General features: G+C 48.3%; 1 protein-coding gene across 6 annotated transcripts in view; it reads left to right on the top strand.

The window, feature by feature from the left end:
- The window catches only part of CACNA1A (calcium voltage-gated channel subunit alpha1 A), a 211941-nt gene that overhangs the window by 88248 nt on the left and 108067 nt on the right, over positions 1 to 15626 (top strand). For all 6 annotated transcript variants that reach the window (XM_073887694.1, XM_025863270.2, XM_025863269.2 and 3 more), the window contains 3 exons: positions 6326 to 6417; positions 8898 to 9050; positions 13471 to 13664. In XM_073887694.1, the coding sequence (XP_073743795.1) occupies positions 6326 to 6417; positions 8898 to 9050; positions 13471 to 13664 (439 nt within the window). The remainder of the gene's footprint in view (positions 1 to 6325; positions 6418 to 8897; positions 9051 to 13470; positions 13665 to 15626) is intronic.

Below are 15626 nucleotides of genomic sequence, written 5' to 3'. Positions count from 1 at the left end.
TGCATGGGAAGAACTAAAGTAGGATTTGTAAATAGTGCCTGGGATGGTGGAAAAGTAACTGACCAGAGATTAATATTTTACTGCTATCTATTATGTTACCCCTTAGCCACATGCGACTGTTTTCAATGTAAATGAATTAAAAGTAAATACAATGTAAAATTCAGCTCCTCACACCCACCAGCCACATTTCCAGTGTCCATAGCCACATGTGGCCAATGGCTGCCATACTGGGCAGCACTGATTTAAGACTATACAAGGCAGTGTCTGCAAGTCAACAAGAATAACACACAACCCCAATAGGAAAACAGGCAAAAACTGTGATCAGGGAGATTAGGGAAGAGAAGTCTGAAAAGCTAATCAGTATATGACGTGGTGCTCAAAATCATTTGTAATCAGAAAAATGAAAATTAAAACAGCGAGTGTTTCTGTATGCCTCTTGTAGTGGGAAGAAGCAGCACCATGGATAAGCCAAGGGTCAGCAGAATGTGGGGACAGAGGAAGCTCCTGCCCGACTCCTGGGGGTGTGGCCTGGGGGGTCCGTGTGGAAGGTCATCAGCTGTGCTAAGTTGGGTTAAGTCAGACTCACCAGCAGTTATGCTCCCAGGCACCCACCCCAGGGAGATTTTTGCCGGGTCTGTAGGGGTGGTACTAGGATGTTCACTACAGCACCATCTGTGGAGGGGGAGCTGGAGGCTGCCTGGGGTCCATCCCTGGAGAACAGGGATGTGGCAGATGCACCTATGGAGAGCCCCAGGCCCAGTGAAAGCTCCAGATAGCACATCCAATAGACCACCCAGGATAGGGCTTAAAAACATGGTTCTGGGTGAAAACAGGAAACAACAGAATATGCTTTAACTTCGTGCCGTCAATGTAAGTTAAAAATATAAGCACTCAAAATAAAGCACATGTTTTGCAAGAATGCACTCCAATAAGACCAAATTAAACATTATATTGGTTGTCTCTCAGGGGAGACGAACGAAAGTAGGGTTTGGGGATAAGAGGGAATGAATGAATGAATGAATGAATGAACGAACGAACAGAGAGGAGCATTGCACAGACCAAAGGTGGAAAGATGCCATGAACTGAGGAAAGCAATTGACTTGACTCTCCCAGTTTGAAGATTTTTTAAAAGGAATTTTAGAAATACTTTTCCCAAGAGGAGGTAAAAGCCAAGTGATATAAAAATAAACTTGAAGAGGATTTACACAATCTATGAATGGCAAGAATATAGACTGCATGAGAAGCAGTTATGTTTCTAAGTACCCATCTCAGGAAGATTTGACCCTGTCAATTTTGGCAGGTGCTTCTTCTAACCTGAGGTCGGGGGTCCAGAGCAGCCCCCATTCTCTCTCCTGCTTTCTGACTATACTGACACCTTCTTGTCATTCTCCTGTCCTCTGCCCCTCCTTCTCAGCCAGTAACCTCACCTTTTACCATGAGGTCTCTCCAGCTCCAGGGCCTTTGCACATGTTTCCCTCCTTACCCACCTGGCACATAGTAGTTGCTCCTCCACAAATATTTATTGACATCCTGACTTCCAGCCACCAGAGAAAAATCTAGCTCCTTTCTATACTCAGGTTAGTGGAGAAATGAGCTTGGCTAAAGTCCAGGGAGAGGGTAAGTGGGGTGGTGGAGTTAACCGGGGCCGCATGGTGGAGGGGGCACAGCCAGACCCAGGAGCCAGGCACCACACCTTAGCTGTGTGACTGTGGACAAGTAGCTCACCCCCTGGGTCTCAGTTTCCCTGTCAATGAAATGAGAGTAGAACACTCACCTGGTAAAGATACTGGGGCATAAAATGGGATCTCAGTCTATAAAGCAACAAGCATACAACCTGACAAAGGGGAAAACTCAACAACTTGCCTTTATCAGTGGGTTCTGGTGTAACTTGGCCACAAGTAACACAAGAATAAAAATGATGATGGTGAAGAAAAAAGCAAACATTTATGGAGGACTTACTAAATTCCAAGCACAGTTCCAAGCATTTTGCATAAACCCACACACCTATCGGGGTAAGTAAGATTGTCATCACTATTTTACTGTTCAGGAAACTGAGGGTCACACAGCTAGTGATTGGAGGGATGGGGATTTGAACCTAAGCTGCCTGGTTCTTATCCACTAGAAAGGATATTTGTTATCCACATTACAAGAAGTCTGGAGGCCGGGTGGTTGGTTTCAGGATTGGCTCCACAGCTTAGTGATGTGCCCAAGGATCCTTCCCATCTTTCCACTCTTTTGTCTCCAGTGTAAGGACTTTCCTGGTAACCATTACCACTCATGGTCCCAAGATGGCCACCTTGCTCCAACATGTCTACACAAAAGTCTTTGTCAGGCCAAAGAAGAGGAGGGGTTGTCTCCTGCCATGTTATTCTTCTTGGGGGAGGGAAACTCTTCCCTAGAAGCTCCCAGCAGGCTTTCACTCAGGTCCTGTTAGGCACATGACCCAGTCATGTGACCAGTGCTCCTATCGAAAGGAATCCTGGGGAAAAGAGCCTATGGGGCATTTTCTGACTCTTTGGTGAAGACGGACTCCACTGGCAAGGGAGGGGGTAGGATTATCTTCCTTGATTCTTTTCCTAGTTTAAGGCAAGTCCTGTCTCCTACCCAGCCTTCCATCTCTTCTAGAATATACTCTATTGGTTATTGCTAGGCTTTCCTATGTCTCACTTCCTTATTATTTATTCAACAAGCATTTATTGAGCACCTACAGTATGCCAGGCACAGTTTTAGGTACCAGGGATACAGCTGTGAACAACACATGAGAATTCCTGCCCCTGTGGGGTGGACATGCAAGAGCAGTGCCATCCAGTGGAACTTTATAAAATGATGGAAATCAACTGTCCACATGTGGCTATGGAGCACTTGAAATACGTCTAATGCAACTGAGGGACTGAATGTCTAATTTAATTTAATTTAATTATATATCTAAACAGCTACATGTAAGTGCAACTAATGCGACTGAGGAACTAAACGTCTGATTTAACTTAAATTAAATTAAGGGTATACTTAAATAGCTGTGTGTGGCTAGTGGTTACCATATCGGGCAGCTGAGCTCTAAAGGCAAAGGGATACATTATCGACCTCTCTCTCTGGACATGTAAACATATTTAGTGACTCCCACCCTGAAAATCCTCCTTTCTCATATCCAGTCTCTTGTTTCTTGTTCGTCTTCTCTTGTTCTCTACAGCCATCAGCCACAGCAAGACTTCCCTGTGACCCGATGCTGCTCATCCTTTGCACCTGCCTCATTTGTGGGCTACTCTGGAGACCAGTGGCCTCGCCTTTCTCAAAACACTTTTGAACTTGACCCCCAGGAATGACCCTCTCTGCCAGGTCTCCTCCCAGCTCCGTGACTTCCTCTTCTCCACCAAGCTCCTTCCTCAACACCTTGTCTCTTAAAATGTTGCTCTTCCCCAACATTCCACTGGAGGCCCTTGGCTTTTTTCACTTGACCTATCTACCCTAGGATATCTGGTCTACCATAAGGTGTTTTTCCACTACTCTTTTCTCACTTACCAGATTTTGATTGAGTACCTGCTAGGCCATAAAAGGTGCTAGAGGTACTACAAAGGAAAAGAATCTTTGTCTTCATGGTGCTCACATTCTAGAAGAAGAGGTGAATAATAAATACCACTTAATAAGCAATATAATTCTGGAGAGTGAAGGATCTCCTTAGCTAGAAGGGCCAGTGAGGTCCTCTTTGAGAAGGCAAAATGTGAGCTCTGAAGGATTTGAAGAGGGCCAGCAAGGCAAAGAGGGAGAGAGTTGAGGGGACGAGCATTTGCAGTAGAAGAAACAGCCAATATAACATTCCCATGTTGGGAAGGAGCTTTTCCTGTTGGAGGAACAGAAGGTCAGAGTGGCCAATATGTGGTGGGACAGGGCAGTCAGTGGGAATCTTGTGGTCATGATAGAGTTTGGATTTTATTCTAAGCCTGATGGAAGCCAATGGAAGGTTTTAACAAGGGAGTTACAGAAAACTGGCTTCTCAAACTCAACGTGTCCACAGCCCAGTCTTGATCTTCCTCCAAACCTACCCCTTTCCTATCTCAGTTTACAGTGACTCCATCCTTCAAGTAGCTCAGGCCAAAACCCTGCAGGCATCTTTGATTCCTTTCGCTCCCATCCCACCACGCTCAATCTTTCCATGGGAAACCCTGGTGGCGCCATATTGTTCTCCATAGCATTTCCCACCATCTGACCTATCATATGTTTTCCCATTGTCTCTTTGTGCATGGCAGTGTCCTCGGACACCTATAGTAGGTGCTCAATAAACCTTCATTGAATAAATGAATGGCCATTGCTTAGTGGCTAATTCAGAACCAGAAAGCCATTCTTCCTATCTGCCTTTCCCACCATGGTCCCCACCCCATCCAACGAGCCATGTGAGGTGGAGAACTGGGGTCCTGGCTTTGAGTTCTTGCTCAGTGGTGTGAACCTCCATGCATTAGTAACTTCTCCAGGCTCTAGTTTCCTCTGGAAAATGGGACTCATCCTGCTGACTGCTGGGATGCAGGGAGGATTTGATGAGCCCAGGCAAGCTCCCCAATGCCCAGCAATCAATGGCAGCTATATTTAAATTGGGGCCTCCTTTGTACTCCCACTGCCTTTGTCCTAGTTCCAGCCCTCATTACGCTGGCCTGCTCTCACCGCTCCCTCCTCGCTCTGCCTCCATCACTGCCCATCTGTCCTGTCAGCTGTCAGCCTTGTCTTCACCACGCCAACCCTAATCACATCCCTCCCCTGCTCTGAAACCTTACATGACTCCCACTGTCCACAGGATAAGACCCACCTCCTCAGCCTCCAGTTCACAGCCTCCAACACCAGCCCACCCATTTCTCCCCACCAATATCCTGAACGAAGCTTCCGTCTCTGTGGTGCTTTCTTGGCCACAGAAGCCTTCCCTGCACCAACAACTCCCCTCCCCCCCCCCCCCCGCCGCCGTCCCAACCCCTCCTAATTCTTTCTCATCCTTCCAGGATGGAGGGTGAAAAATAGTACATCTTAGGTACCGTTTAGGATTGCACTGGGCCAGGGGGAGGTCAGATTATCTGCACTTCTGAGGTTTGAACAGGTTAGGACAAAGGCCACACAATGAGAAAATGCAGGACCAGGGTTTAACTCTAGATTTGAGATTTTGTGCTGTGCTACCTCTTCGTACTTGGGCTCCATGGTGATGCTGTCCCCAGCCCTCCTGTCTGTATTCAGGTCCTCCTCATTCTTCCGCAGCCTGGGGCCACAGGGACTCATCCTTGAACCTCACCCACTTGTGAGGTCACCTGAGGGTGGGGTCAAGTTCATCTCAGTGCTACCCCTGTGTCCAGCGCAGCCTGACCCAGACCCGCCAAGCCTCACCTGGAAGTGCAGTGGCCCCTTCCCCCGCCATCTCTCAGCCTCTGGCCTTACCCCTTAGGGGGCCTTCTTATAATACGTGTCATGTCCCATCCCTCCAGTGCTCAGAACCCTCCATGGATCCCATGTCATTTGGAGAAGGAACCAGACTCCACACCATGGCCTACAGGGCCCTGCACGATCTGCCCGTCACCACTCTGCCCTCACCTCCTCCTGCTGTCACCCTGGCTGGCTTGGCTCCAACCAGCCATGAGGCCTCCTCATGCTCCCTCAGCTGCACACCAGCAGAGCCGCACTGATTGTTTGGTTTGGTTTCCTGTGGTTTTTTTTTTTCCTTTTCATTTATTTCTGAGTGGCTTAGCAGACTTCCTGTGTGCTAGGCACCATGCTGACCACAGCACATGTATCAGTCCATTTAATCCCCACATCTCTTTGAGGCGTTGTCAGTACTATCATTATCCTTGTTCTATAAAAGAGGAAACTAAGGCACAGAGAGGTGTCCTGGCTTGTCCAAAGTCACCCAGCTGGGAAATGGCAGAACTGGGATTTGAACCCCATGCAGGCTGGGCTCCTAATACTGAACCACTTTCCTGCCAGTTGGTAAAGGGTGTTGAGCCCCGAAGGGTCTGCCATTCTCTCTGGCCCCTCCCTGGGACCCCTGGGCCTCCCCACGATTCGTTCCAATTGTGCATTGTGAAATATATTGAACGTCACCCTGACCATGTGCAACGGGACGCTTCTATTCCTCTCAATCCAGTGTTTATTACCACCATCAACCACACACCTTGTCGGGGTCGTTATAAATCACCTTTTATCTTATAAGGCAGGTACGGTTAACATGGAAGATGAAACTGAGGCCAGCGAAGTAAAGTCACCCACCTGTGGTCACCTAGCCGATAAATGACATCAAATCCCACTCCCATCTGACCCTGAAACCCACCCTCTGTTTTCCACTCTGGCTTCTTTCTTCCAGCATCTTGGCAACAGTTGGGACGGAGTTTGACCTACGGACGCTGAGGGCAGTTCGAGTGCTGAGGCCGCTCAAGCTGGTGTCTGGAATCCCAAGTGCGTGAGTTTCCGACCCTGGCAAGGGGTCTGCTCAGGGGTCCCGGGAGTCCTCAGTTTCCCCTCTGCAGAAAATCTCAGAAGTGGCCCCTGAGTGCTTGCTTCCCAGCTTGTGCCAAGGCAGCCTTCTCTTGCGGGGAAGCTCCCCAGGGACCCCCAGGAACCTGGTAGCAGGTCTCCATGAGCTTCTGGAAGCAAGCCAGGAGCCTCACCTATAACCACAGCACCTGTTTGTTGAGCACCTGCTGTCTATCAGGAGCCATGCTGATACATCTCAGTCAGTACTCATGACTCTGTGATGTTGGGAGAGAGTGCTGATATCTCCATTTTACAGATGTGGAAACTGAGGCTCAGAGCGGCTAAATAATTTGAGCAGGGTCATGTGGCTGAGAATGACGGGACTAGGTGTTAGCAAGTGTGACCCCGAGCCTGGCCAGTAACACTGGTGGCAGTGACTGTGACCATCTATTGAGCACCTGCTGCATACTGGACACTGTAGAGAAAACTTCACGTGCATTATCTTAGTTTGTCCTCCCAATGACCCAATGAACCCATTTTACAAATGAAAAGGCTGAGGCTCAGACAGGTTAAATTCTGCACCTGAGCTCCGACAACTTGACAGTGATGAGCTCCAGAGCCCATACTCGTCCCATCTGCTTGCTTTTTCCTCCTCCAACGGTGCTTCTGCCCCACCCTTTAGGCGCAGCTACCATATTCAGGGTCAGATGCAGGTTGGGCTGCCAAAAACCAAAACAAAACAGGGCTGACCTTCTTCTGTCCCACTGCCTCAGTCAGTACTACTACTGCTAATTTTAAAAGCACCTACTATGTGCCAGGCACTGTTCTAAGTATTTGCCATTTTAAAAATTCATTTGTCCTCACAACAAGCCTGTGATGTGGGTTCTATTATCAGTTCCATTTTACATCTCATTGGCTTCGTTTGTCAGGTTCATTGCCATCCCGGATTTAAAGAATGAGATCTCCCAGATGACCACCAGCAGGGTCTTTTGGTAGAAAGAAGGCACTTCTGCTTAGGTGTTCATAGGATTCCAGGAGCTGCCAGCATTGCATTAAGGGTCATCCCCAAGCTAATACTAACAAAGGTTTCACCACCTCTGATGGTACTTTGCCAGATATGTACTGTCTCATTTAATCCTGAGAGGGAGGTGCTATTCCAGTTCCCATTTACAGATGAAGAAACCAAGATTCAGAATGGTGACCTGACTTGCTGAAGGTCACATTGCTAGTAAGTAGATGACTAGGTCGGGTCCCCTCGATGCAGACTTAGCTAGGTGCCTAGGTGGCCCTGCTTTATCTGGGGAATGCCATCAGGAGAGAGAGAATGAGGGCAGCAGGATGGGATGGGGAAAGATGCCGAACAAGGATGTAGTCTCAGCCTGATCCCGTGGGGAGCTCTGGAGTGTGAGTAGCACCAGAGTTATCCTCGAACCTGAGACAGAGAGACTGCTGGCCTTTCATCCTTCTCTGGTCACTTATTGGGGACGGGGGTTGGGGAATGTCAAGAAGACAATGGCTGCTCAGGTAAGGCAGCTCTTGATAACCAAGGGCAGTTGTATAAAGAGGAGGGGCAGCTGGGAGCTATTAGCAGCCAACACCCGCAGCAGCTGGAAGTGGGGCACAGCAGAGACGGAGGATACCCGACCTGGGCACTAGCCGCAACCAGCATCCAGAGCCTTAACCACTTCGCCACACCACCTCCATTAGCATCACCCTTACGTTGCGGGTCCCTGTGGGTTCCACCCGTCAGGAGGTGCTAATCATGAGCCGTGTGAAGTTCTTCTAATCAAGAAGCAAGGCCTTAGGCTTTTTGTTTGAACCCTAATTTTAACCATACACTTTCCTGGTAGCACAATGGCTACAAACATACCATTTGACATCACTCAGACCTGGGTTTAAGTCCCGGCTCTGTTATTTCTGACGCCCTCGGATGAATCACCTCTCTCAGACTTGCTTCCCAGCTCTGCAAAATGGGGATAATTTTACACGGGCGCCCACTTCATGGGTTGTGTTAGAAGCCAATGAAATCCTGTCTGGTTTCTCAGGACTGGAACTGGGACATTGACTGTCTTCCCCATGCAGAGGTGCAGCTAGCCTAGCTGGTGCCTCTGCATGAATTAGGAAAAGACGCCCCCTCTTGGTGGGAAAAATTAGGAAAAGAAAAGACACCCCGCTCTGGGTAAAAGCTTTGCAACACCCAGGAATATGGCTTAGAAAGCAATCGATTTCCACTCCTTCCTTGCCTAAAACATAATCAAATGAGAGCATATGTCAAATACTTTAAAAATATTTTAAAATAAGAAGTGTCTTAAAATATAAGGAGGGCTTGTTCCCACTTTATGACGACCAGCCAGTGTGGTCCCTCATCATTGCCCCACCCCCAGCCTCGCGTGTACTCTGGGTTTCTAGGGTTTGGGGTGCTTGCTCACAGAGCCATGGGGGCTCTCTCTGTGTCTTCTCAGGTTTACAAGTCGTCCTGAAGTCGATCATGAAGGCAATGATCCCCCTGCTGCAGATCGGCCTCCTCCTATTTTTTGCAATCCTTATTTTTGCAATCATAGGGTTAGAATTTTATATGGGAAAATTTCATACCACCTGCTTTGAAGAGGGGACAGGTAGGTCCAAGCAGCATGATGTGTTTTTGTTTTTGTTGTTTTTGGTTTTTTTTTCAACCTTCCTCCCCTGGGGACAAACTTCTGGAAGGGATATGCAGGGCTTTGCTTCTTTCTCCTGGCAGCTGGGAGAACTTCCTTCCAAAGCGCTGCAGGCAAAGCCAGGGGTGAGGTAGCCCTTGGGGTCTTGGTTGTTCTAGTGCCTTGCATTGGGGTCCCCCGAAAGCTGTCCCAGGAGTAAGTGGTTCATTTGGGAAGTGATCCCAGGAAGTGCCAGCAGGGGAGTGGGGACATGAGATAGGGAAGGAAGACATCTAGTAAAGGGGTGTAGTGTTATCAAGTAGGCTACCATTGTGAGCAGCTGGGGCTCAGTCCTCAGCTCCTCAGAGCCATCCCAGTCAGGGGGCAAGGGAACCAGGGTGTTATCCACCAACTTCTGTCTGACACTGATAAGGACTGTCCCTGGGTGGGCATCAATGCCCCGGCACGGCTGGCTGACCTGCACGCTGGGCTGGAGCAGGCATGAAAGGTGTTTTCAGGTGGGTGTGGGGGGTGGCCTGGCAAACCACAGGATATGGACAGGGTGCCAGCCTCTTCCGCCTCGTAACCTTGCGGGGACCACATCCTGTGCTGTGTTCTCAAGCAGGAAGAAAGGGGGCAGCCTGGTCAGGAAGGAGGGGGTCTGATTGCTTTGGGGGGGGGCAGTCCCCATTACCTGGAGAAAAGGAATAGAGAGGGTGGTCCTCCTGGCCTCCCCCAGAATGTGCCTTGAAGACACCCAGCTGGGAGGCATGATGCCAACAGTCAGAACCTAGTGCAAGCAGGGTCCTGTGCCAGTGGCAACTCCTCAGTGGTTGGGTCAAGAAATGGGTGGGGGGACAGGCAGAGAAAAGCCAGGAAGGCAAGAGGCTCACTGGTGGGACTCAGCTCTGAATCAGCAGTGTGGCAGGGCAGTGTCCACCACTATCCACACGTGTGGGGGACCCGGCAGCTTCCAGATACATTTTCTGTTAAATCTCCTGCTCCCCAAGCTCCTCTGCTCTCTGGAGCCCAAGAACCAAATGGAACAGGATAAGGACAGAAGCCTGTATGTCAGTATTGGGACCACCCGCCATCTTGGTGCACACGGGCTGGCTGGCAGCACTAATCATGGGACAAGGGAACCATGAATTCAAGGGATGGACCTAGAGTGGATGGTGAAGCTGAAGGGGAACGCCTGTGAGAAATGAAAGGGGTTTTAGGCCTGTCTCGCTGGGAAGAAGATTCTGCCCGGGAGTGGCTTCCCACCCACCATCTCTGCCCGATGACCCCCACATGGTGGAGCCCTGGCCCCAGAGTACCCCAGAGGAAAGGAAAACTCAGGAGGGAACATTTATTCAAGATGTCCTTTTTCTTCCTCCTTTTCTCTTGCTCCTCCTGACTCCTTCTCTCCTGGGCTTGTGAAGTTTGCTCAATATGGGATGTCCTAATTATTTCTTTCCCCGATGAAGAAGGTGTTAATTGAGGCAGAAAGCTATTTCTGCGCCTGGCCTCGTCACCCGGGCGGAAGTGCAGGAGGGAGAGGTACAGGAGAGGGCCCCTCAGAAAAGTCAGCCCAGAGCAGAGAAACCAGGACTCCTGGAGCCTAGGTTTGGGGGTTTTATTGAGGGTTTTTTTTTTTCTTTCTAGCTAAGCAGACACACAACTGGCTTGGGTCTGAGTGGGGTTGTGAGGGGGCAGATGTGGGGGGGCAGCTGGGGGGTTAAGAAAGCCTCATTTTAGGAGGATGACTGAAAAGCTTGTGATTAAAAATATAAGGCGTGTGAGTAAGAGACATATATACAGACACCCAGGCAGCAGGTTAATTTTAAAATGTATTTATAACCAAATTCCTCAGACTCTCTGGACGGTTGCTTTTCTAGAAGCAGCCCTCAGAGTGTTTCGTGATGGGGGGGCGGAGGGTTGAGGGGGGTTTGAAATCAAGAGAACCACTGGGCCAAACTGCTGAGGAGAGACAGGTTTTCAGCTGCATTCCTTTATCCTTGGGAACCCGGTTCCCGCGTGCCCAGAACCGTGCCAAACACTCAGAGAAATGCAAAGGTAAAGTGGAAGGCGTTCTGCTTTCCAAGAGCCTCCAAAATCTTTTGAAGTGATAAGACTCCTCATCTGCAACCAGTTCGTAGCAATGAAGGCTGACATGTGCTTTTATCTCCCCACCAAATATGGAGGAACACTGGGGAGCTCTTGTAGCCCTGAGGAAAAGGAGGGACCAGTGTTCACTGGCTGACGCGGGGGGCTGTAGCAGGGTGGGAACTGAGCCAGACTTGGTCACAGGGTGGAGACAGAGAAGGTTCTGGACAGAGGTGACCTTCCCAACAAACAGTGGTTCTCGTTCCTTATAGAAGTCCATGCATTTTCTTTCCCCTGCTCTGAGCCTTATGTTTAAAAGACTTTGCCTTCCAAACTGTATTTGTTAAATAATAGCCCCCTGTACCAAATCCAGCGTGAATGAGTAAGGCATTTCCAGATGCTTAAACTAGTGGCCAATGTGGTCATTGTTTCTTGAGCAGTAGGTGTCACTTCAGAGAGTGGCGGGTGTCACTTTGCATGACCTACAGTTTCTATTTAACTGAAGCTTCAAAGGCCAACAAGATTCACGCCTTCTGTGCTGGTTTATTTCTCTCTGCTGCGTGCTGAGTGGGGGTTGGGAATTTGTGCCCATAGCACATACACTGAGAGATATTTTTGTTTTGTGGAGAGCTTGAGTTTGCACACTTGGCTGTTTGTTTTCTTGACGGACAGTGTTGCTCTCTGAAAACCTTCAGAAGTGTGACTCACTGAATAGGGTCCTCTCGTATCCACTGCTCTTGTCCAGTGGGGACAACCCTGGGTCATTCTGTGCTCCCCTGATTCCATGTGTTCCCGGGGTCTCCCCATCAACACCTTGGAATTCAGACTCCACCTTTGGCACCCAGCCCAACTTCACCAGGAAGCTGTCTGGTTGCCAACGGGGCATCTGTTGGCGTGTGTCTCTTTCCTTGTGGCATTTTTACAATCTGTCTCTTGCTGTTTGGGGAAAAAACTTAGCTCCTGTGCCTAAGGGTAAGTACTGTGTGTACTGGCCCCCCTCGCCCCCAGAACAGCTCCCTGAGCCCAGTACATAAGAAAGAAGAAAGAAAGAAAGAGAGAGAGAGAGAGAGAGAGAGAGAGAGAGAGAGAGAGAGAAAAGGAAGGAAGGAAGGAAGGAAGGAAGAAAGAGAAAGAAAGAAAGAAAGAAAGAAAGAAAGAAAGAAAGAAAGAAAGAAAGAAAGAAAGAAAGAAAGAAGAAAAAAGAAAGAAAACAAAAAAAAGGGAGGGAGGAAAAAGGGGAGAGAAGAGGAGAGGAAAAAAGAAAAAAAAGAAAAGAAAAATCAGGCTGCAGAAATACAGCATCACATGATTCACATATTTGTCCTAATGGAAGTCTGGAGAACACCGCACCCAACCATCTCACAATGTGCATGACATATTCACCCAAACCCTCTATATTAGGGTACATAAAGCACACCTCAACAGATTTTAAAGGACCAAATTACACAAAACATATCCTCTGACCACAGTATAATCAAGCTGGAAATTGGTAACAAAGGGATAACTCTGAAAGTGTTTAGAAATTAAGAGGCATGCTTCTTATTTGTGGATGAAATGATAGGGTATCTGAGATTTGCTTTTAAAAATACCCTAGTGCGGGGCAAAGTGTGGGGAGGGGATACTGATGAAAAAATTAGCCCTGAGTTGATAAGCCTTGCAATTGGTGATAGGTACATGGGAATTCGTTATGCTATTCTATTTCTTTTAAGATTTTATTTATTTTAGAGAGAGAGCGCAGGGGTGGAAGCAGAGGGAGGGGACAAGTAGACTCCACACTGAGCACAGAGCCTGACGCAGGGCTTGATCCCACAACCCTGAAATCATGACCTGAGCTGAAATCAAGAGTCGGACACTCCACCGACTGAGCCACCCAGGCGCCCCTATACTATTCCATTTTTGTAAATATCTGGCAAATTCTTTTTTAAATACATCTTGGTTATCCATGGGTCAAAGAAGAAATAATAATGGAAATTGCCAAATATTGTACTTGAACAATAATGATAATAATGCATGACAAATTTTGTGAGATACAGCTAAAGCTGCATGCAAATGGCAATTTATAGCCTTAAAAGAAAGTGAATCCATCTCAAAAGTTTAGGAAATGCCCAGGAAAAGTAATAAAGCTTGGAGAAGAAATTAATAAAACAGAAAACAATGAACAGATCAACAAAGCCAAACTTAAAAAAAAAAAAGACTGATAAATTCATTCCAATAGTCATTTTTTTCCAACAGTATTGAATCTTTACAGCCCCTATTTCTCAGAGATGGTTTTCCTAGTCCCTTCTCCTGACTTTTCTCCCCTTCCCTTTCATAGATGACATTCAGGGTGAGTCTCCGGCTCCATGTGGGACAGAGGAACCCGCCCGCACCTGCCCCAATGGGACCAAATGTCAGCCCTACTGGGAAGGGCCCAACAATGGGATCACTCAGTTCGACAACATCCTGTTTGCAGTGCTGACAGTTTTCCAGTGCATCACCATGGAAGGGTGGACTGACCTCCTCTACAACGTAAGTGATGCAAGTTCGGGGAGAGGTGGTTCTCCTGGACCAGCCAATTCCTGAGGCTGCACTGGAGGGACTCTGAGCCGGCAAGGTGGGGGTGGGGGGCGGGAGGCATCAGAACTTCAGGTAGAGGAGGCCATGAGGCATGGAAATCTAGAGGGCACACAGATGCTGCATAAATTTTCACTGTGCAAGTGTTTAAATATAATTTTAGATTTTTTTAATATGTAAAGGTTGTGTGATTCAAAAGCCCACATGGATAAAAGAGTAATATCCTGGGATCTGTACAAAGGGGCTCTGTGCTGGGACCCTTGCTGGCCCTCTGCCAGCCATACTCCCTCCCTGTAGGGTGAGGAGTCCATGGGGCTCAGGGGACGTGTCTACCAGAAGCTGGCACCACCTACCCCACTTTCTAGACTACCCTCTTGGATTTTGCGGGATTCTGGAATTTTCTGCCCAAGCCCAGATTCTGTGGACTTGCATGAGATTCTTCTGTGGGTCTGTTCTCCAACTGTGCCAGGTGTCCTAGGAGCATCTGTTGGCACAAATGTGGCCAGAGCTTAGATATGCAAGCAGGAGTGTCCATGCATGTGTGCATGAAGCCCCCTGCCCCCGGGCCAGACAGAGCCATGAGTTGGGGAGAAGAAAGGCCATGCATGGTCTGGGGGCAGGGCTGGCTTTGCTCACATCATGATCCAGTGCAGACGTCTAGGTTCTAAATTCCACCCTGACCTTCCCAGTGCTTATGAAGGTATGTTTACAAAGAGGAAGCATACAGCATATTTTATTTAGTAGCTTTTAAATATTTACACAGAGTATGTGAGCCTCCGTCAGTACTCTTGTCTGAGAGTTAGAGACAGGCCCACCTGCCCCACTTGCATCCTGTTTCCTATCCCCCCACCACGTGCAACCCCTTCAGCTCCTTGGTGTACGCTTTCAGTGTTTATGCAAATATAAGTGTAACCAAATCTATATCCTCCTCCCTTTCTTACCCCAGAGTGTAACATTCTATACATGCTGTTCTCTTCTGTGATTTTTTTTGGGGGGGGGTCACATAACAATATATCCTGGAGATCTTTCCATGGCAGGACATGGAGCATGACCTTGTTCTTTTGTACAGCTGCATAGCACTCCATTGTTTGGTGGGCCATGGTGCACTTAATCAGTTCCCCAGAGACACATGCTTGGAGATTCTCCATCCTCTGACATTGAACTCAGAGCTTCCATGAGCCTGCTGCATTTATGTCTTTTCATCCTTGTGCAGGTATAACTGGGGTTAGTGGTGTCCATTCCGAGAAGTGGGATCGCAGGGTCAACAACTAAAGTGTATTTATAATTTTGATAGATATTTAGATGTACAGGTCTTAGAGCTCTGTCTGCCCTAAAACAGCACACCTCCCTCACCCACCTGTGCTGTGAGAGGCCCCCCAAGTCAGTCACCTGTCAGCAGCTGGAAATGGGTGGAGTCAGGGATTCAGAATCAAACACAGGATGCCACAAGTGTAGCAACCTCATGGAGCATCCCCTGGAGCTGCTCCACACATATACCTCTGTTGACTCACGGAGGTATTCTCTCTGTCTGCTTAAGTGCTGAGATTGCCAGTTAAGGTTCTGCCCATATGAGCCAGGGCTTGGCCTGCTGGGAAAGCAATACCAGGCTTCTTCCTGCGTGTGGGGTTGCTGAACTCTCCTCCTGGTGGCAGTTTAGGTTTCTTGAGGAAGGTTCCCCCTTGGGGGTGGAGGGAGATTTGCAGGAACCTCTCCTTTTGATCAGTGGCTCATTTTAAGGTGGGGTTGAGAGTGCAACCTGTAAGTGGATTGCAAAAGTGCCATGGACAGTTGAGCATGTCACACACTGCACAAGCCACCACATCTCAGGAGTGTAATTCGTTTTGTAGACTACATAGATGTCCACCATTATTACAGTTTTTTGACAACTATAAAGAATGTAGGAAGGTATTCTAATTT

Source organism: Callorhinus ursinus, unplaced genomic scaffold, assembly GCF_003265705.2.
Source record: "Callorhinus ursinus isolate GAN/ISIS: 27379988/994484 unplaced genomic scaffold, GSC_fseal_2.0 scaffold82, whole genome shotgun sequence".
In the NCBI taxonomy this organism is placed as follows: Eukaryota; Metazoa; Chordata; class Mammalia; order Carnivora; family Otariidae; genus Callorhinus; species Callorhinus ursinus.
Note: the sequence above shows the minus strand (reverse complement) of the source record. Positions and strands in the feature narration are given on the sequence as shown.